The sequence below is a fragment of the Anolis sagrei genome, chromosome 5 (genome assembly GCF_037176765.1).
Source record: "Anolis sagrei isolate rAnoSag1 chromosome 5, rAnoSag1.mat, whole genome shotgun sequence".
Lineage (NCBI taxonomy): Eukaryota > Metazoa > Chordata > Lepidosauria > Squamata > Dactyloidae > Anolis > Anolis sagrei.
Genome location: NC_090025.1, coordinates 54,151,254 through 54,175,029, shown reverse-complemented (window position 1 = coordinate 54,175,029; position 23,776 = coordinate 54,151,254). Strand labels below are relative to the sequence as shown.

At 37.9% G+C, this 23,776-nt stretch overlaps 1 protein-coding gene and 1 pseudogene across 4 annotated transcripts in view; both read right to left on the bottom strand.

The window, feature by feature from the left end:
* The window catches only part of RAPGEF2 (Rap guanine nucleotide exchange factor 2), a 189,099-nt gene that overhangs the window by 117,004 nt on the left and 48,319 nt on the right, over positions 1-23,776 (bottom strand). For all 4 annotated transcript variants that reach the window (XM_060778766.2, XM_060778769.2, XM_060778768.2 and 1 more), the window contains exon 2: positions 3,298-3,368. In XM_060778766.2, coding sequence (XP_060634749.2) covers positions 3,298-3,368 — 71 coding nt within the window. The remainder of the gene's footprint in view (positions 1-3,297; positions 3,369-23,776) is intronic.
* LOC137097218 (U1 spliceosomal RNA) lies at positions 7,223-7,333 on the bottom strand (annotated as a pseudogene).

The window sequence follows — 23,776 nt, the reverse complement described above, 5'->3', positions numbered from 1 at the left end:
TTATATATTGCTGAAGTGATACCACATTGGAATTGCCCAACTAGTTCTAAAAGAGTAAAATTAAGATGAAAAATGAAGGTTGTTAATGCCACATATAATGTATCTATTAACTTGGGGTGTTTTGTTTTTGCTTAGTACAGTTAATTTCATAGATATACATAAAGAATATACAAAGGAAGATTTGGACAATAGTGAAGCTTCAGAATGCTGGCCAGCTTCAGTGGCTACTTCCACACCGCAGTTGTCCATTCTGTTCTTCTGAGCACACACACATCCACAAGTTTACATGGCCTGGATCCAGGGACTTCATTAGAGGATTCTAGGTTGAAGCCTACAGAGATCCCAACATAAATTGCCTTCACAAAACCATATGCTACACATTCTGTGTTCAACAAAGAAAGCTGGCAACAAACACTGAGGTCATGGCCATGAATCATCTTACTTACGGGCTGCTGCCATATTTTGCCAAAGTGCTGGCGGTGACGTCACTCCCTCAAAGGGGCAAGCTTTGGCTGTGAGGCTGCCAATGACCAATTGTTAATGTAAGCACCATTCTTTGTGGCAAGAATGTCATCACCTTTTAGCAAAATCATTTCAAGTCATTATCTATCATCAAATATATTGTACATTGCTGAGACGTCTGCTTGGGCATACAGAAATCTAACAATAAAGGAAAAGCAATATAACAGGAAAAAGAGAAACAGGATGCTATCGTTCTTCCATCTTTTCAATCTTGCCTTCAAACTGTCCAAAATGGCAGAAGAGGCGATGATAGTCATTCATATATATTCTATCTTTTCCTCAGAACTGAGAGTGAAAGCAGTTAATTCTGATTCAAGGTAACTAGAATTCTAGGCCAGAGATGAAAAAACTCTTCACTTGTTAAAAAAAATTCTGTACTTATTTATTACAATGGCTTTTTATTTTTAAACTTGCAGTAAAAAAAGTATTTTCTCAAGAAATTACCATTGGAACTAGTTTGTGTATTTAACAGAGTTTTGGTTGTTAATGTAAATTAAATTAAAAGACATTTATAAGTGCTTAATAGATTCTATTCCCAACAGCCCCAACCTCAACAGAGTGGCCTAATTGTAACTTTAAACACTTTATCAACAACCCACATCCAAATGAATGAAGGAACCATCAGCAGCTTCCATTTGCCATAGATATCCAAATTTAGCCCTCCCTTCCTTGGATTATTGCTGCCAAATGTGTAGTTTCCAGTACTCACATTTGACATTTCTGAACAGTATTAGGAAATTACAGTTGTTCACAATTTCTGCAATAAAATACACAAAGTACTTGTGGCTTGTTCATCAGAAGCAATCTTAACCGAGTCATTCTTATTTATGTTTATAATCTCCCCAACTGTCCTACTACTATTTGGGTTTCCCTTTAAAGTTGGTCCAGAAACAATATTAGTGTAGAAAAACAGCTGAAAGATGTTAACACATAAGTGTTTCAGTAAGTAACTCCATGGTTTAAAGAGAAAAAAAAAATCTGACTGTTTATTATTTCCTTTTAAGACTAAAGCAAAGTACTAACACTTGGGTTGTTGTGATTTTTCCGGCTGTATGGCCATGTTCCAGAATCATTCTCTCCTGACATTTCACCCGCGTCTATGTCAGGCATCCTCAGGGGTTATGAGGTAGAAATGTGGGTGAAATGTCAGGAGAGAATGGTTCTGGAACATGGCCATGCAGCCTGGAGAACTCACAGCAACCCAATTCTGGCCATGAAAGCCTTTGACAATACTAACACTTGCTTTTCTATCTACTTGAACCCAATTACCTTAGAGATTGCTTTCTTCCACATTAACCAACCTGATCCCTAAGAGCAACCAACAATGCCTGTGCCCCAGTGCCAATTCTGTACTAAAGCTTGCAGCATCTATACAATACTTTATTAGTTGCATATTATTATTACTATTATTATTATTATTATTATTATTATTATTATTATTATTACCCCACTTTTCTCTCCACAAGGAGACTCAAAGTGGCATAGATCTTCTCCAAAGGGAAGCAGCTAGCATCAAGACTGCCTTTTTCCAGGCAAACAGAATAAAACCCAGAATCCACAATCCATTCTGGCCTATCAAAATGAACAACATGTATCATGAAAGCTTTTAATGATTCACTGACTTCTTCGTTTGGCAAAAGATGTAAAAAAATACAGAAGTGATGATTTTAGAGTTCCAGTTCTATGTTTTGTATCCAATGTCATTTCTGGTGTAGTTCAGTTGGTTTAAAGGTATGTCAATGTAGGTAAGGTGTACTTCTACCTTACCATGTGGAGAACAATTAAAGAGCAGTGAATTTTAACAGGAATAATCACAGGCCCCTTTCTTAGGTAGAGAACACTGAATTTCTGTCTATATAACATTACAGTGAACAGCCAAGCTTCCGAATTTTGCACGAGCTGAAGCTTCTGAATTTTCTTCAAGGGCAACCATATACAGACTGCATTATAGTCATTAACAGGGAGATTACCAGTGCATAACTACTCTGGTTAGGCAGCTGGTACGTCAGCCAAAGCTAGCACCAAGCGCTCTATGCCATAGAGTCCACTTTGGCCTCCAGTGACAAGGATAGATCTAGGAACACTGCCAAGATGAGCAAAGGTCAAGCTTACATGTGGGTAGGCCAAACTACTACAAGCCTTTCCTCCACATCAACAGGCCTCAGTAGCTGAAGCTGATTCCATGACCAGATGGCACACTGGACACCTCACTGTAATAAGTGCCATGTTAAATTCTGAGTAAATGCGAACAATTTTTTTTCTTTGAAGTACTTTGAAAAGGTGAGTTGCACTCCTGAACTGTCTGGCCCTGTGCCCACACTTGAAATAACCCTATTGGATGGGAAACTGAAGTTACAATTCCAGTGGTGTAATATGATTTTGTGACTCATCTCACTGCTGCATCCTGTTTGGATTGATCGGGATGCTGTTGCAGAATGTCCAGAAACTTCACCTGATCCAAAGGGCTACAGCTAAATTCTTAACTGCAGCTGGATACCAAGAACACATGCAACAGCTCCACTGATGGTTGGTCTATTTCTGAGCATGAACATGTCTATGTTTTGAGATATTCTGAGAAGACCCTTCTAACTGTTTCACCATCCTCACTTTCACTGACTTTCCCCATATCCTGGACCTCCTTTCTTCGTTTCAAATTGTGAAGTTTTGCTTTAAACTTCAGTTTACATCTTCATAAACAAGTACAATTTTCCAGTATGCAACATCCAAGTAAAAAGCTCATTTAAAAAGACGAAATATATTCATTAAATGGCTTACCTGAGCTGATGTTCTCTCAAATTGGACAAAGCTTCCATTCCATGTAAATAAGAATATACTATCTCAAGATCCTAGAAGAAAAGAAAACAAACATTAAACATTTATAATCAATACAAATCACTTGCAACAGTAACTAATAAATATGGGGAAGGGACAATATGCATATTATGTAGACACAGTCTCTAAAAACAAATTGAGGATTAGTCTTATATACACACAGGAAACTTAATAACAGCCTGCTCCATGAGATGTATAAAATGGTCTGCTTAAAAGAGTATTACTGGAACTCTGTATGTTCTTGCATGCATTTTGACACTTGGACAAGAAGGGAAATCAAGACAATTTTTAACCAAAGGATTACACTGCTAGCAAATCCTTCTTCACCCATACAGTATCACAAATCTTAAATGTATGCTTCAAGATACAATGTTACAATAAATTGTGGGTGAAAAAACAACAACACATACACTGCAATATTTTTCAATGCTCATATCAAATGAATTACAATAAAGCTAAAAGAATGCAATGCACTATATTAGAAACAAACCAAAATTAGCATTAGCTTTGAATTTTTTCCTCTATGGGATGGCCAAACAACAAAAAGAATGTATAAAAAACTATTCAGTAACTGTAATTTGAAATCAATATCAGTTACAATATCAAGAATGCAGAAAGAGAGAAGGGGATTAATCAGCAACAGCTGACAAAAAAATTAAGACGTGTTCTCTAGATCCCAGAAAAATAAGTTTACGTTATTCACTTTTTATGTAAAAAAAATGGATAAAAACAAAAGTTGTTTCAATTGACACACTACCCTTTTTGATGCTGTATCAATATATCTCCATAAATGCATAAGACATTTGACAAAGAGCACAACAATAACAGGACAACAATTTTCAAAGAGATAGATATGATAGTATGCTTCAGTATATTTAAAAGCACGAAGGAGGAAAGGGAGTAGTCTGTGGCACTGTTAAAATTCTTAAAATTGATTGATTTTAGTATGAGTGTTCATAGATTATAAACAAGGCATGGACAAACTTCAGCTCTCTGAGTGTTTTGGACTTCAACTCCTACAATTCCTAACAGCCTGTAAGCTGGCTGGGATTTCTGGGAGTTCATGTCCAAAACACCTGGAGGGCTGAAGTTTGCCCATCCTTGTTATAAACCATTCCTTCCAAGGCCTAGTGTTTTCATAATCAATGATAGTTCCCTTCCTTGGGCACCGATGCCCCATTCTGTACTGTGCTGGTCAAAGACCGTAATAAATCATTGATTGATTGATTGATAATCAATGATAGGTGGCTCACGTTTCATAGGAACATGTAGAACTAATGTAAAATAAACTGCGCAGCACAGCCACCTCAACTCTGTGGGATTTATTTTCCAAAAGAGTTAGAATAATAAAGCTATAATTTAATTGTAATTTAAACATGAGCTCTTCAATCTATTAAAGTCAGTAAATGCAACTAGAAGTAACAAGGATATGAACAAATATGATCTATAATTAAATAGGAAAGGCGAGGGAGCTACATCCTATTTCTGTTCTCTATATGTGCAAATCTAGAAGTCTAGGGAAAAACAATCCAGGCCCAGGAATACTATGAAAATAGATCAAAACTGGGTCAACATTTCTGAGCTACTGCATCAGAGATGCCATCATTTGTTGTCAAGCAATCCGAGTAGTTGCTTTGAAGAGGGTGTGATTCTCTGAATAGCTATTCCGCAAAGCGCTAAGGACAGAGCTTGTTATAGGAAATAGCTCCCCCTGCCATTCATCAACAACACAAAAGGAATTTTTCAGTAGCTCAAAATGCTTCTCAAATTCCAGAATACTATCAACTCCGTGAGAGTTTTCAGAGAAGCAGCCATGCTAATTTGTTCCACGCACACACACACACACACACAAAAACCCAAGTGAATGTCTTATGATATCTTAAATGATTTCATGGAGGAGAGTAAAGTAGGTAAGATCCCACACAAAAGGATTATGCCATAATCATGCTAGTTAGTCATAAAGGATGGGGTGGGGTACTTCCAGGCCTGCATACATTTCCCACAAGATCTTAAAGAATTGCACTCCAACAGTCCCCACACACACACACTTTTTTATTTATTTAAAAGTTTCTCCCACCATCTGGTTTGGAATAAAGCCTGCCTCCCATGCTAAAACAACACATGGGACAAAAGGCAAAACCTTCCCCCTACACCTTTTGAGACACCTTTTTAAAGGAAGAAAGAAAATATTTGGGTGGTGAGAGAAGCAATAAGGCTTTAAGGGGTAAGTGTGGTCCAAGGTAAGACAAGGCACATGTATTACAGTAACATGATAACAAGCCAGGTATTCTTTTCCTGAACTGGCAAAGAACAATTAAAAGATGTAGAAGAGTAGAGTCTCGCTTATCCAACATAAACAGGCTGGCATAACGTTGGATAAGCAAAAATGTTGGATAGTAAGGAGGGATTAAGGAAAAGCTTATTAATTCTCAAATTACATCATGATTTTACTATATTTAAGAATTTAGCACCAAAACATTGCAATGTATTGAAACAAGTGTGGATCCAAGCGGGAGGCAGACAGCATTGGATAATACAGAACGTTGGATGACGGAAGGTTGGATAAGCGAGACTGTACTTGAAACATACACATTTCTGTGTGTTTTAGTTATTCTGATAAATGTATTGTTTATCTGCTAATTTGGAATTATCCCTTTCTCCATGGAACATTTCCAACAGTTTAGGAAACATTTCAAAGCATGGAGTGATTTTTCAACAGAATATTAAATAGTTGGAGTAATCTGGGACCTTTGGTGAGTTTAAATAGCCATAAGAGGGGATTTTGTCCAACTTATAGGACACACAATGCATTACAATACCTTACAATGCATTTAGGAGCAAATGGTTGCTCTCCACATTTGAAACACTGAGGCTTCCTACAACACATCTCTCTTCTATCTCGGATAAAATTCACAAAATGGCATAAGGTAATGAAGAGAAAAACGTTCATCTTTATATTACATTCGAGCCATACAAATGTATACAAGTGGCACTGAACTCATTGGTGTTCTTGGTCCTCTTTCCTATGCACTTTGGACTATATGTACAGATGAAACAGTACACATAATACTGGTAAAATATCAGGAATACATTTTTTCCAATGGGCTGGAAAAATACGACATTAACTAGACATCCCTAATCTTCTTCCATTTGAAACCTTAAAAATATAATGCAAGCAGGAATGTTTGCAAAGGCAAAATCATACAGAGCAAAAGGGTACAGCCAGCCACAGACTTCAATCATCTTCAATATGCACAACTATGATAAATAAGGTTAGGACTGTTACTTAAATCATCTATCACTATCGCAGTGGATAAAATATTCAGACTTGAACTTGGAAGATCCAGGTTCTACACTCCATAAAACACTGATCTCACTTTGGCTACTCACCCCCTCTCATTCACAAGACTCTTGTACTATAATACAGTGAAAAGAAACCATATGCATTCATTGGAGGAAAGATATGTGATATAAATTTTAGTCTCCAATAAAATAAAGCAACATTATCAGATATTACCACTGATACCGTAATAAAGTTCCTTAAACTAAAGGTAAAGGTTTCCTCTTGACATTAAATATAGCTGTGCCCACCTCTGGGAGGTGGTGCTCATCTCCATTTCTAAGCTGAAGAGCCAGTGTTGTCCGTAGACACCTCCAAGATCATGTGGCTAGAGCGCCGTTACCTTCCTGCCAAGGTGGTACCTATTGATCTACTCACATTTGCATGTTTTCGAACTGCTAGGCTAGCAAAAGCTGGTGCTAACAGCGGGAGCTAACTCCACGCCCCAGATTAAAACCGCCAATCTTTCAGTCTGCAAGTTCAGCAGCTCAGTAGTTTAACCTGCTATGCCACAGGAGCTCCACAAAAGCAGTAGAGTTTCCCACATTTGAGGAAATTGCAGGGCTCAGCACACCCGGAGTGCAGTGGATGAGCCTCGTCCTGGGAAAACCTCCTTTGTGATCAAGGTGTCTCCCCTGCCACATGTTCACTACATGTGCAGCGATGAAACTCTGCTAAAGCTGCTCACCTGCATTTGTTGAATGGTATTACTAAGTAAACTCAGTGGGGTTTGCTTCTTCTTTTTATAAATAGGCATACATGGAAACTATTTAAATACAAAATTGGTGTTAATTTTTTATGGAAGACAAGCATGATTTTAATGGTGTTGCAACTAGCGCATAAATGTATGTGTTGCATCCCTCTCTTGTCTAGTATGTACCAAATGTTGATGTTGAGATTCCATCTGAACATTAGGAAGAACTTTCTGACTGTGAGAGCTGTTCAGCTGTGGAACTCTCTGCCCCGGAGTATGGTGGAGGCTCCTTCTTAAACAAAGCCTTTTTAAACAAAGGCTGGATGGCCATCTGTCAGGGGTGCTTTGAATGCGATTATCCTGTTTCTTTGCAGGGGGTTGGACTAGATGGCCCACGAGGTCTCTTCCAAGTCTATGTTTCTATGATTCTATGATCAAATTCTAACAAACGGCTGGTTTCATTACCTCTGCTCACACACTGAAAGGAGAAAATACTGTTTAATGTGTTTTAAAAATACAGAATGGTTTGGGCTGACCAACTAGAAACCACGCACAAAATATACACAATGGTATGCCCACTTCCCTTTCACCCACAAAGGCGCATTATGATACATATTTCTGAAGAGAGTAAGAGGCATTAATTTCACCCCTCTTCTCAGCTATCTTGTTATATATTGCTGAAAAGGATGCTAGGTTGAAATCCCCCTCATCCCCAGCAAGCCTGCTTCCGACTATTGTGGGATGATCTGGCACCACCTCCTGGAATAATGAAAAAGACTGATACAACGGGAGGGAGGTTAACATTTCTGCACACTATTGGTCCTGCTTAAGATCATTGGAAGAAAAAAATGGCTTACTATTTTCCCAGCAATCCAGCTCAAAAGACAGGTTGTGGGGATGGTGCTCCTCATGCACTCACGCAGACCAGTGAACTTCTGAGAAACATATTGTGTGTCGGTGACTCAACTTGCATACTATCTGGCAGGAGCAGAGAACTGGGATAGTATACCCTCTGTGAACTGCATGGGTGGCCGCCAAAAGCAACATATGGCCTGCAAAATGCTGACACCACCCCTGCACACATACTTTATAGTATTAATCAAGTTCTTGAAAACTTTTCCCTTTTTGAAAAGCATAGGAAAAAATATATAAGGTTATCGAACTAGTGAAAACTTGCTGGCACACAGAGGTTTGTTGCTATTTTTCCCAGGTACTCAAGTTAAAATATTTCACGTGGAAATAGTCAAGCAGTAACTAGACAAGGCCATTATGATTTGCCTGCAGTTATGGGGCTTTAGGGCATGTTGTGGTTTAATGAATATCATGAGACTATGCCTTAAAGAAGTTTTTCTCAACCTGTGGTTCCCCAGGTGTTTTGACCTACAACTTTCAGATATTCCAGCCAGTTTACCAGCTGTTATGATTTCTGGGGGTTGAAGGCCAAAACATCTGGGGACCCACAAGTTGAGAACCACGACCTTACTAGGCACACTGTAACAAATAAAAGATAACTTTAGTAATCCAAAAGTAATATGCTCTAAATGAGAAGCGAGGATCATGTGATTAACTGGATGTTGCTGGGCTGCAACACATATAAGTCCTAGTCAGTGTAACCAATGGTGAAATATATAGCAGGGAACACTCTTAACAACATCTGGAGGAAGGGAGGACTCCTACCCCTTTTCTGGGTATTCCTAGAAGTAACATAGACTTCAATTTCCACAAGGTGGCAGTCTGGGCCTTCTTGTGTGTTTGAAAGAATCACAAAAATAAACTGTGTTGATAATACAAATATAATTCCCACTGAAAAAAATTATGGAACCCCAGGTATATAGGAATATAAAATAGGTATAAAGATTTTATTTCCTTCTTGCATAATGGGGAAAAACAAATCTAAAGGTTCTAAAAGAATGCTTAAACAACAATGTATGGGTTTTAGTACTCTACCATAATTTGGAGTATACTGTACATCTTTATAGTATATTGTTGAAGTTCTATTTTGTCATTTCTTGCTCTGCTGTTTATGTAATAAATTGAAATGCTGCAATTGCAACACATATTTCTTATTACTTTGCAAACATTCAATTAAACATTTATTTATTGCTTAAATGAATAATGATAGTATTAGTTTATCCTAAAATATTATGATGTGCTTGATTTCAAGGGACGAGCATTAATGTGAACAACATTTTGCACAATTAATGTACAGAAATTTAATTTCCACTCTATCTGCTGCTTGGCATTCAATTAGTGGTCTTAAATGATTGATATTAAATGAATTATGCCAGATTTTGCTTGCAGTGCTAATTCTGTATTTCTTAGAGACTGCTGTTTTATTACTGTTATTACTTAGTTTGAGCACAATTTTATTATGGAATGGTAACATCTCATTAATTGTTCCATCTCGAGCACACAAATCTCTGTAATTGTTATTAGCAGGAACTATTTCAACAGAAAGACATTATAGAAAACATTATGCATGTTTTCTCAAGATCTAGAAGAATTTTGACAACAGGCTTCTTTATCAACATTAATTATGCACCAAGACAGGAGTATTTTTTGTATCACCTTACCCCTTTTACAGTTTCTAAACACAATGTATAAAGCAATTAGGAGAAAGTCACATTTTAATACAAGTCTAACGTGCCAAAAAACCTAGAAATAAGAAAATTTGGATATGAATAGTATTTAATTAATGCATGGAAAAGGAAAGCTAACTTTTATGAAACCAAATATAGATAATCAATTTATCACCATCAAGACCCAATTTATCTGAGGCTTGGAACAAGCTGAAAATCTTTAACTAGACTTTTCAAAGAAATGTCATTATGGAAACCTTGTTAACTGAACAGGATAAATGTCCATCTTTCATTCTGCAGTAAGGAATGTAGTGTTTTGTCTTAAACCTAAATCATGTGTGTGTGTGCGTGCATGCAAAAGCAGAATGCTCTATAATGCAAGTATTATGAGCTCTCTACTAAGAAATCACAGATAATGTAATAATAATTGATATTTGAATTTTTGCTGTATTTACATAAATTAACCACCCACTACCATTCAAAATCAAAGAGCTGATTCTCTTTGTGTAGCATGAATATATATAGTTCGTGATGCTGAAGGGTTTTTTGAAGACTTTACTCAATTATATTTTACCACTACATTTGTGTATTTATTTTTGTTAGCTTAAGGCTACATATTACCCAAAACAAAGGAAATCTTTGCTACAGCTAAATGTACCAATTCATCTAAAATAACTATTCCTGTATCAAGCAGAACTCAGCTTTCCTTTCTTAGGCAGGAAAGAAGATTGCTTATAATCACCAGAAAGGTGATGTAATGGTAATTATTTGAATGGTCATCTCTAAACTCACACAAATGGGTTACCTGCACCCGCAGTGTACCATTCAGAATCTTTTAGAGCTCTTACGTAAGTGCTTTTGGTAATAGTCCTGTCTACACACCATACACACCAGCACGTGATCTGTCTGTACCCTTAGTTCCCTGGACACAGAAGCATCCAAGAATCTAAAAACAAGCAGAACACAACACGGGGATGGGTAGAATTGTGTGAATTCACAGGTGACCACTCAAAGAACAAAAGTTAAACATAAGTAACCTGTCCTCTTCTTCATGATCTCAATAGCTCACACAAATGGGAGACTAGCAAGCTACTAAGCATAAGAGGAGGAAGTATCATGCCACGCAGGAAAAAAGAACAGCAATCCCAAACACAGCTTCACCCTGAGACTTGATGTCCAGTCTATAATGAGGGATGAAATTGAAAGGATGTGACCAGGTGGTAGCTTTACAAATGACGTGCAGAGGGACTCCTCTCAAGAAAGCAGCTAATGTCACCACCACCCTAGTCATAGAATCATAGAGATGGAAGAGACCACGTGGGCCATCCAGTCCAACCCCCAGCCAAGAAGCAGGGAAATCGCATTCAAGTGACTTCTCACTTTGGCAGGATACTGTTTGCTTGCAAGTTATATCCCAGACGATAGGTCATTGTAATCCCTTGAAAAAGATATTGTAGTGAGAATAGAAGTCCTTTCTTGGCAGAAGATGAAGAGACAAAAGGATATCTATGTCTTCTTGAAAGATGGAGAGAAAAATGAACCATCAACATAGAAAGCCAGAGCCCAGCAGACATATAGTGAGCTTGATCAAGCTTGCTCAAAGTTTGATTTATGTTATCCAAGGATGCATTACCTTCTATACCACTTTTGCTAGTTCTACTTTTCAGATATCACAAACTAATAATAATTTTTACAGCAAAACTTTTATCTCTATTTGCTCATTAACTGATGCAAAAGATTTCCTCGTAAACAAGGAGTGCTGTCACAGTCCCCCACTTCTCTTAGAAACATGCCACCTGCTTCTGGAGATGTTGAAAGCTAAGCTACGAAGGGCATTAATTAAAGATTTCTCCTGACCCACTTCTATTTATCACAGGATGCTGAAACTGCACATGTGTAATGATATTGGTATCTATAGGTTACGTGCCAATTTACAACTCAGAACTGATAACTGTGTTGATTTTACAGGTGCTGAAGTGGTGTGAGGTTTGATAATGGACCCAGTGGAATACAGAGCTGTCATCAAGTTCCTTTACTTGAAAGGCCACACACCAAAGGAAATGTTCGATGAGATGAAAGAGGTTTATGGTGATGATTCCCCATCATATGATGTAGTCAATAACTGGCATCGTCAATCCAAACGTCGCCGGATTTCAGTTCAAACAGCTCCAATTCCAGGGCAACCCCACTCTGCTATTGATGAACAAATCATCCAGCAAGTGGAGGTCACCATTTTGGAAAATTACCACGTAACCATTTGCCACCTAGTCCAAAATGTCAAGATTAGTGTGGAGTCCATGGAAAAAATAATCCAAGACCATCTTCACATGCATAAGGTATCCGCCCCTGGGTCCCCCGGCTGCTTGCACCTTTCCAGAATCAGGAACAAGTTGTTTGCTCTCAGGCACTATTGACAATGTGTCATGGAAACCAGAAGGACCTTTTCAACAGACTGATCATACAGGAAGAAAGCTGGGTCCATCGCTATTATCCTGAGACTGAAGTCCGGTCAATGCAATGGAAGCATCATGATTCACCGCCTCCAAAGAAGGACGTGTTCAACTCTCGGCAGGCAAGGTCATGCTCACAATATTTTGGGACCAGTATGGAGTAGTATTGATTGATTTCCTAGCAAAGGGTACCATGATCACTGGGGTATACTATGCTTCAAAACCAAGAGACGTGGAATGCTCACCAAAGTGTCTGCCTTCTGAAAGACAATGCATCAGTTCACAACTCACGTGTTCCCATGTGAGAAGCATGCTCCTATGGCTTTGAAATTATACCGCATCCTCCTTATTCACCTTACCTCGCACCAATGGACTTCCACCTCTTTCCAACAATGAAGTTGTTTTTAAAGGGCAAGCATTTTTCCAATGATGAGACTCTGATTTCCGAAGTCACGTGGTTTTTGGAGCAACCTGTCGACTTCTACAAGCGAGGTGTTTACAGTTGCTTAAAAAGATGGGAGAAGTGTGTGTTCATAGGTGACACCTATGTAGATAAGGACTAATAACTGTGTCAAGTTTCACTGCTCTCAGTCCAGGGGAAAGTGGGTCAGGGGAACTCTTTAATGAATGCCCCTCATATAAAAGAATATTCGGTCAGATAGATATTACAAACTTTGTTTCTAAATTCAACATTTTATTTGTGTATTTTCCCCAAATGGCAGGAACACAACTGAGAAGAGTTTGCTTAAATTACTTAATAGACAAAGACCCTACAATAGCATTTGGACGACAACTTTGAAAATTTCCATTCAATAGGCAGACTTTATGATGGGATGTAGAGCATGTGTTAGGTTCTCCAACCAATAGATTTGCTTTTAAAGATGAATGAGACAAATTTTAAAAACCCACTAAAACGTCTTATTAATCAATTTTGAGCTCTATCCAAAGATCATTACTTCTTATATGGGAAAAGCAATAGACAAACCCATTGCAACACTGGCAGACAAAGAGAGAGGGAAAAAAACCTTACAGAGCATGCAATTTCCTGCAAAAGAAATTCCTGCTATCCACTTGTAAAATAATACTGCAGAACTGGTACACAAAACTTTCAGTGTTTGACTAAAAATACATGGAACATACTTTACTTGTTTCATTTTTTTTTTCTAATTAGATCTCATATTACCAACTGCACAAAAAGAAACTACTTCTTACTACATATTTGATTTTACTACTTTAATGTCTGCAACCTCCCCCTTCCAGACCTCTAGAACCAGATCAAGGGAGGATTTGCAGAGGACCAGATGGTAACAGGGAGGTGGCCTGAGACTCCCTTGTCCTGCTTTAAGCACAAGCCAAAGATAATTAAAGTTAGAATAGTTCGTGTAGTTAATTACAACCTACCTGTAGCATCTTAGGAAAACTGTCTCAGGAAAATCCTACAAGTAACTAATCGAAAAGACTGGAGTATATGTTGACAATATTTAATAAAGCATTTTAAAGAAGAGCTTGGAGATTCATAACCAAAGCGTATATTCTTCTGATGTATACGTACAAACTATAACTCAATTTCATTAGACAGAATTTATTAAGAGTGGATGATATAAGCAAGTTTTATTTCAGAAAGCCCAATCAATACAATTAATTCCAATTGACTACTTGTTAAATGGTATTACAATTTGAAATCATTTGAAATCACTATATTAGCTGTATTTAATACACCATTGTTTTAAAATGTAATTTAAGATGCCTGGGTTAAAACTTTAGTCAACTAATTACACCAGAGTTCACATTTATTTTATGTGACCTACAAATTCAAATTGAAATTATTTACTTCCTAACTTCCAATAATGAAGAATTAAAAACAATGCTGAAAATGCCTGAGTTACAAGAAGAATGGACAATTATAAAAAAGCAAAATGAGTTGACTAAGAAAGTGTTCAATAGCCCTGTGCATATTGAGGGGGTGGAGGGGCACACAGAGACACAGCATCAGATCTTATTAATATAAGACATATTTGTCAAAAATAGCTTTTTTTTGTCAGAGAGAAGGAAAAGATATACACATAACGCTCTCATTTTGAATTACAAATTAGATGCAGTACTTTCCAGCTCATTACACTGACTCTGTTTTCTAGCTTATTCTTATCATCATCATTACCATCATCTTTATTTATACGCCACCTTTCTTCCTCTGGGGACTCAAAGCAGCGAATACTCCACACTGGGCAAGTTTTAAAAATGTAACACAAAAGTTAAAAAATAATTAAATAGTAACAGTATGGTAAAAGCAGAGTTAAAATATAGTTAACACACTAAAATGGCCTTTAAAACTCATATCCCCCTCCTCAATCCAACCCAATCTCCCCAAAGGAACTTCAGAATTACTTAAAAGATTCCCAAATTATCACAACTTCAGATAGTTAACAAGACTGATCCTACTTGGCTTTCAGAAGTAGTAAAATATGTTCTTCAGCATTACTTGTTTAACAGAAAATGTGGTACTAGAGAGTTAAATAGCATAGAAAGAAAAGGCATAGGTTCCTACACCATAGAAAGAGCATTTCAATATGTATCAGCACAATTTTAGTCAAAACTAAATGTGTAAATTTTTAGTCAAAACTAAATGCGTAAAACATGCATGTGTAAAATCAAACAAGTAGTTCAGGTATGTCTTGCATAAGTAAAAGTGTTTTCCAAAATGCATCCAGGGATGACTTTTTTCCATCAGCCTCCATGCAAATTTGATTCTGTTATAGATATATACAGTTATAGATATTGCTGTTTTGTTTTTAAAGTGCTCAGGGTAGGTTATTCTTTTCTCCCTATAGCACTGTTTAGACATATTTCAGTTTAGGATTTTGGAGTCAGCTGCCTATTGTCTGCAGATATACCTCTGTATATGTATAACCATCTAGAATAGAATCCCACTGTTTCTGAGACCAGACTTTCTTTACTGAATTACTTACAACATATATGCAGCTCCAACCCAACATCAAAAGTATTTTCAGTCCCCTTTCACTACACTTCAAACTACAATGCTGTTAAAATCCTCCAGCCCAACAGGTGCGGAATAAAGGGTAGGTATAAAATGCATTTGCAAAAAGTAGCTGCACTGATGTATTAATTATGATTCCCAAAGAAGAGGTCCTGATAAATATGCAAAAAGAAAAAACTTCCAAACAAATCTACATCCAGGTTTTAAGTCATCAGCCCAGAGATTCGTGTCAGTACATTGAGGTGTGAAACTGACATATTAGAAAAACTGCCTCTCGTAACTACAAAACCTGGACCAGACTGCTGAAACGAAATGTATGAGTGCAATGATGTTGCCCTTACAAACAAAGACACTGATGATATGTGATGTGTAGATTTCACTGTAACATGCAGACAAATCTTGTACTATAGGTTCTGAATTCAAAATATTTGCATGCTCACCAAGAGACTGAGAAGCAAACAGCATGAATTTTTGTATGCATGCTGAGATTAGTATTGGTGGCAGGTTTGACGTGTTGTAATTTTCTACATAGTGCCGATCTGATCAATCCTCCCATTGTATTATAGTTAAGAATTCAGGTACTTTGGTGGCATTCACAATAAACACGGAACTTTTTTTATTGTGTCAGATGCGACTTGAGAAACTGCAAGTTGCTCCTGGCCATCTGCAGAGACATTGCCCAGGGGGCGCCAGGATGTGTTACCATCCAGTGGGAGGCTTCTCTCATGAGCATGAGTTGAGCTGTGATATCTTGAATGAAATACATCGTATGGCACAACTTATATAATATCTAGATGCTGGTTAGAGGCCTGTTGCAACCTAATCATGGGAGTAAGAATAAAACCATCAACAATATGCTGTGACAAGTTCGTGATGCATTTTGAAAATGAAGGTACAGAGAGCTGCCACAACTTAAGCATCACAGTTATTACACTTCCTTCTGGGAAGGTGTGCAAATCACCATCTGGTGCTGTTTTATTTGATGTCTTCCAGCAGCACTTGATAGGAATAAGGTTCTTGCCCAAGCCTAACTATTTTTGCCTGCAAGCTCTGTCCCTGTTCTTGGCTTATTAAGTCTTGTTAGGAATGAATATACAGTGAGATCCAAGTGATTGTAAATTCTAAAGAATGAAATTCTATATTCCTTCCAGCTTTGGAATAGAAGCTGACTTGGTCATCCTGTATAATACCATTCATGGGAGAGGTGGTTCTTCTGATTTTCTCGGATCTCTTGGATATGGTTCCAAAGCCAATAAAACCCCTCTGAATTCTATTGGAAAAGTATTCTTTACAAAACATATTTTTCAAAATCTCTCCAACCTCACAAGCCCCTGTGACATGCAAAATAACTATGGTGATAACAATTAATATTATCATTTAACTATTGCTGCTAATCCTTTCAGAAATCTACACTGTCTCCTGAATATTGGCTAATAACAAGTCATGAGAGAAGTTAAAATAAATTCATCTTTGCTGCATCCATAGCTATTTTTGAAGTTGCCCGTGGGGCAGAGGTTGACCAATCATCAGCTCCAGAAAAATGGAGCTGATGATTGGCAGAAAGGCAATAGGTATGATGAAGTTACTGTATATACTTGTGCATAAGTTTAAAAATTTAGGCAACCCAAAAAACCTCAGTCGACTTAGCCACATGTCAATGTAAGCACTGGAGCACCAGTGGTGCAAAGGATTAAACCCTTGTGTTGGCAGGACTGCTGACCGATAGGTCAGCCACTTGAATCTGGGGAGAGCTCTTTACCTTTCCCCTTAAAAGAAAAAAAAACCAAAAAAGCATCCCTTTCTATGATAAGTGGCAAAAGGCAAGAGCTTAGAGTTTTTGTTTTGTTTTTTGGGTGTTTTTTTTTAACCTAAAGGAAGCACCAGCAGGTCTCTATTCTGTCCATCATTGCCTTGGGCAGGAAAGGGGATCTGGCAGCAGCTGACTATCTGAGGTGACACTGAAGCTTTCCCCTCTTCATGAAATGACTCTCAACTTATCCACAGATCATATCAAAATCCAAATTTCTGGCCCTAAAACCTAGCCTCAACTCATTTGCATGGTTGACTTATGTATGGGTACAGTATTTATCTTTTATATCGCCTTTTACCTTTTTAAGCCCCCAGTAGCGCAATGGGTTAAACTCTTGTGCCAGCAGAACTGCTGACCGATAGTCAGCGGTTCGAATCAGGGGAGAGCGGGTTGAGCTCCCACTGTCAGCTCCAGCTCCCCATGCGGGGACATAAGAGAAGCCTCCCACAAGGATGGTAAAACATAAAACATCCAGGAGTCTCCTGGGCAATGCCCTTGCAGGCAGCCAATTCTCTCACACCAGAAGTGACTTGCAGTTCGTTAAGTCACTCCTGACACACACACAAACACCACCTGATGAGTCTGGGACCTTAAGATGGGTTCTCCTCACTGTCTACAGATTAGAGGGAACAAAACAGCTTAGAAAAAGCAGCAAAATAATGTTCAAGAAATGAGCTGAAGTGCAGTGCTTAACATTCATGAAGATTTCATAAGTACATTTTCTAAAGACTGAGAAGAGTATTCTGCCCACACAAACAAGTGTGTCAAGTCTCACTTGAAAGTGCTTTTTAAAATTAGATACACCAGCTTAGAGATAATTATGTCAGAAAAAGCATAACAATATTTGTCAGGAAAATAAAAATGCACATTTTGCAAGGAATGCATGAAACAAGTCCCCTTCCCATAAACTCTGGTAATTATGCACTTATAATGGGAGATTCAATGGCAATTGCCTGACAGATCTAAAGTGAAATGGTAGGGAATTACACGGTCAAAGAAATGGTAAAAGGAAATACATTAGTGACTGCTTTTGAGCTTTGAACAAGGTCATTTGGTAACCATAAACAGCCTGTCTACCAGAATTGACCTGGAAGTTGCAAAGTGCCACCCTCTGAAGGAAACACTTGCATGATGAAGAACAAACTAACATAATTTTGGGCTTCTGGGTTTCCTTGTGGTCTGAGTGTTTGGCCCTCTCTAGAAGCTAATACAAAAAGACGGGTTTAGGGTGTTCACCCTTTCTTTGTTTGCAAGGTCAGACAGGATCTGGTATCTTTAGGATATTTAGGCCTACTTATCAGATCCCCTTATGAGTTGTTTTGGGTATATCTTGTGTGCCCCAGTTTAAAAGGACACTGATGTGAAATACCCTGTATGTCTTTGTTAAACAGCACCAGTTCTTCAAACAAACAACTCAGCACACCATCTAAATTTAATCTCAGCTTTGCTGCTATACAGACCTCTGGGTTATCCTATGGTTTCCCTTTAAACTAGCTTGTGAACCAGTACGCTCAAACAAAGCAACATACACGTTTCTGAATTACAGCCAACTTTTCCTCACTAATTATTAAAATAAACTGATTGATCAAACCAGGATAAACACAGGGAGGGTATACACAGACCCTCCCAAGGAAAACTGGAAAAAACAGGAACAAAATCTGGGACTTCCTAGTCTTTTAAATCAATATGGATGCTCCCTAATTGGACAGGCCTGGGACTATGATTTGAATTTGCTTGATTTAAACTGTTGTTTTAATAATTGATGTTTTTAATGGTTTGGATTTTAAATGTATTGTTTATTTTTGGATTTATATGTGTTGGCATCAAATCGCTGACTGTTGTAAGGCTGCCCTGAGTCCCCTTCGGGGTGAGAAGGGCAGGGTACAAATATGGGGGATAAATAAAACATTTTCTACATTCTTTATGTTGTAAATCAGGTCAGAGGCCTGTGGAAACAACAGCCAACACATAAAGCCAAACTTTTCTACTTTGTGCTTCATCTCTAAAATCTCCTATTTTGTTTCATCATCTAGCCTGATGAAGAGTTCTGGAGTACACAAAAGCTTGCTATATTTGTGACCTCATGTAGTTGATATTGAGTGTGCTGATGTTGTTTCGGACTCATAACCCTGAGGCAAACCTATCACAGGGTTTTCTTGGCAAGATTTGTTCAAAGGGAAATTGCCTTTGACTACCCCCTGAGGCTGAAAAAGTGTGACACCAGGTTATCACAGTGAAACAGGAATTTGAATCCTGGTCTCCAGAATCATAGTTCAACATTCCAACACTATGATTTTGTTAAATAAGGTAATTTTTCATTGAATAATCTCTGTAATAAACTAATGCAATATCCTACTGTGTACAGTACAATTAAATAAATATAAATAATATGTTATTGAATTAATGTTTCCTATTTTATTAAAAGTAATTTAATCACATCTAGAGCATAACTACTCAAATGAAACAGTACAAAGACTTAATGATCCACCCACATAAGCAGGTTTAAGTACTTCAGTTCAAATCAACAAAATTCATGCAACATATGCTGCTGCTAAAGCTTTTAACAGAATAAAGAAAAGAAAATAAGACATCCAAGATTATGATGCCATAAAGAAAAGACAAATGGAAAAGAGGCTACATGGAAAATTAGAGGCTGTCACCTCTTTCATTCAGAAGGAAAAAAGCGACCAGAAAATTACAGGGTGCACCTATGTGCCTCTCTTGCCTGGTTTGCAGACACTGTTGGAAGCCATACAATTAAAGGACTCAACATATAATGTTAATAATCTGGAGTGTGAAATCCATTCTCACACCACATTATGTTTTAACTACAAAATGGAATTTTGGCACCACATAATCCATCTTCAGTCAATTCACTTATACAGGTCATGTCTCGATTACTGAAAAGAAAGCAAAAATTTAGTCCCAAAGACATCCAGTAGAAGACAGTCTATTATCTACAACAAAAGAAGAAAATGTACTAAGCAATAGTAGAAAATAGGGGAATTCGTAAATGTAACTCACATGTCGTTTCCTTATCAGCTATTGGCCTACTTGGAAGCTTAAAAGTTTCAAAAAATATTTTCAGAAAACTATAATTGTTTTCACAACTCTTGAAACTAGGGTTCAATTCCCTGTTAATTCTGAAAACTCACTGGATTGCCTTGGGCAAGCCACTCTCTCATCCCATAAACTGGAAAAAAAAACCTTGAAGACACACAGCAGCAACAACAAACACTTGGTTAACAATAAGTCATATGTTATTAAATCTTTTTCTTAAATTTGAATTTTAGATCCCAATGCAATAGATCAACTGAATTAACTACAAAAATTGTTATCAGTTATGCATATCCCACTGCTTCATTGAGTCAACATTAGCTCAGACTACTATTTGGACTGAACCTTTTGCCCTATCACCCTTCAACCATTTGAGACATCTGTCATCATAGCTAAAGGTAAGGGACTGTGGGAAATGTAGTCCAAATATCCAGTGATTCAAAGTTTCTTCAATCCTGCATTACAGCAAAATATCTCTACATAATAAAGTACGAAAGGCAAACATTTACACTTCCTTTTTAGTTTAACAGGCCCATAAAGTTGCCATAGACTAACAAAATTGAGATAGCTTACGCTCTTTCAGAGAACTAGGCTTTTCCGGCTATAAATTCTTCACAATTTCTGTAAGGTTCTTTCACTCTGCAAAGTGCACAATGTCTGTTTACTATCTACAGACATAATCCTACACAGCATGTGATCATTGTTGACATCAAATTTTTGATATGGTAATCCTATGAATACTTGTGTGCAATGGGCCTTGCATTCAATAGTATTTACTGATAAATAAACATGTATAGTAATTTATATATCGAAATAGTTTCATTCCTAATAGAAAATGCTAAGAGAAAAAGAAAGCTCTAATTTATTATAAACCAAGCTGACTGCAACATTTCCAAAGTAGTTCACATGTAGTCAATAGGTCATGACCTTTTTCCAGTAGTCTGCTTTCCGATAAACTAGTGTGCCACAATGGGCATGACGTGAAACAATCAATATGCATTTATTGGAAAGTAGGGAACTGCTTTTTCATACATCACATATGTTAACAAATGCTTGTATTAGACACCAGTGTTCTCAGTGAGTATGATACTGAACACTGTTACCCTCACCCCTAATAAAAAAGAGATTTATAGTTAGAAATGTATAGTTTTCCAAGGGCAATAAGCCAGAATGAGAAAGGTGGCGTCCTCTCGTTTGCAAAAAGTCTCCCAGACCCCTCCACCTATAGGCCCTTGCATCTCTCTTCTATCCTCCTGAACATAAACTATATTTTATTCCACTGTATTCCTTGTTGTTGTTCATTCGTTCAGTGGTCTCCGACTCTTCGTGACCTCATGGACCAGCCCACACCAGAGCTCCCTGTCAGCCGTCACCACCCGCAGCTCCTTCAAGGTCAGTCCAGTCACTTCAAGGATGCCATCCATCCATCTTGCCCTTGGTCAGCCCCTCTTCCTTTTGCCTTCCACTTTCCCCAGCATTATTGTCTTCTCTAGGCTTTCCTGTCTCCTCATGATGTGGCCAAAGTACTTCAACTTTGTCTCTAGTATCCTTCCCTCCAGTGAGCAGCCGGGCTTTATTTCCTGGAGGATGGACTGGTTGGATCTTCTAGCAGTCCAAGGCACTCTCAGAACTTTCCTCCAACACATCAACACTGTATTCCTATAAATCTATTAAATATGTTCTATTTTATTTTTGAGACAGAAAACATTGACCTCTACTTGACCTAGGTCAAGAGGCAAATTATCCAGCTATTGTGCCACGCTGGGTAACAAAAAAAGCTGTGGCCATTTCAACATCCTTTATTTGGCTGGCCTGGGAAAAGGACATTTACATCGTCATGTTCAGACATCCAAGGGCAAAACTACAAAACTAGAATCAAGCAGCTACCATATTTATATCTATTCCTTTCTGTGTAACTTTTATACTTTTATATTATGTATCTATTTTCCAAGTCTGAAATGTATAGACTGTACTTTTATTCTACCTTATTCTTAAATGTACTAAATATAAGAAACTGGCTAAACTGTCTGGCCTCAAAACAAAGGACCATTACTCAGGAATGCATTCTCAGCCTCAGGCAGGAGATCCCAACTGCTCCCCTGTAGCCACCTCAATGGACTTCCTGAAGACCCTCCCATTGTCTGCCTGGAAAACCCTGTTTGTTGGCTTCCAGAGGCAAGCGGCCTGGAATATACCTCTTTTGATGTTTTTTCTTTAATATGAAACTGGATTAAGCTATATTTCCAGGCTGTGTCCTCCCATGAAGGTATAACCTCTTCAGGAAGTCCACTCTAGAGCACTCCCGGCATGAATCCTAGACCAGTGGTTCTCAACCTGGGGTCCCCAGATGTTTTTGGCCTACAACTCCCAGAAACCCTAATAGCTGGTAAACTAGCTGTGATTTCTGGGAGTTGTAGGCCGAAAACATCTGGGGACCCCAGGTTGAGAACCACTGTCCTAGACAGTCTCTTTTCTGGCCAACTGGAGGCCGGAAGACAGGAAGGCGCTCCAATGGGTCATCACTTCTGCACAACGAATCACTGGTTGCCCTCTCACCTATTTGGAAGAACTTTATAGTTCCCCCTCCCCCCCCCCCCCAGCTTAAGAAAGCTCAGAGTATTCTTGGGGATCCATCTCACCCAACATATTATTTTTTTTAAAAAAAGTCATTGCCATCTGGCAGACAATATAAGGTGACAAAGGAAAGGACAAACAGACTGAGAGATAGCTTTTATCCTACAGCTGTGACTATGTTGAACTCCATGGTTTCGCATTGATGTGGCATTGGGGGTTGTTTTGTGGTGTGTGCTGGGAATGGCATTTAATTTCATTGTGCGATAGCACAATAACAATAAAGCTATTTTATTCTATTATGTTTATACTTTTGGAGCGGGAGCCCACAGGCATCGCTTCTTGGCCAAGAATGCAATAAAACACCTCTGTCCTTTGTCTTCACTTCCTGGTGAGTTTTTAATCCTGAACTTTGGTTAGGAATTTTGGTTAGTATAATGCTCGCCAGGCAGTTTCCTCTTAATTTATTATGGTCTAAATTCCATATCAAAATCACAGCATTTATTACAATTGCATTTTTATAATGATATCTATAAGGGTACTAAGAATGTTTTATCAACACATACAACTGTACTCAATTCCAACCTCTGGATCCTCAATAAAATGACAATCCTTTCAGCTGAAATAAGCCACAAGTTGCTCTAATTATTTTTCCATATAATTTTTATTACAAAATATATGAGAAATGGAGATGGGTGCAAGAACAGGGGTATTTTTATCATCTTGCATCTGTGTCTTCTTCCACTGTTATCTAATACAAAAAAGTTTCTATTATGTTAAAAAAGAGGGAAAAAAGAAAACTTTTTTTCTAATCTAAAACAGAAGGATAGAAAACCAGGTGCATAGCGCTTTGAAAAAAAGTAGAAAAAAAGTTGGGAAACAGAAAATAGAAACCCCCAACTAACATCTGTCTCTGCTGTCTTTTT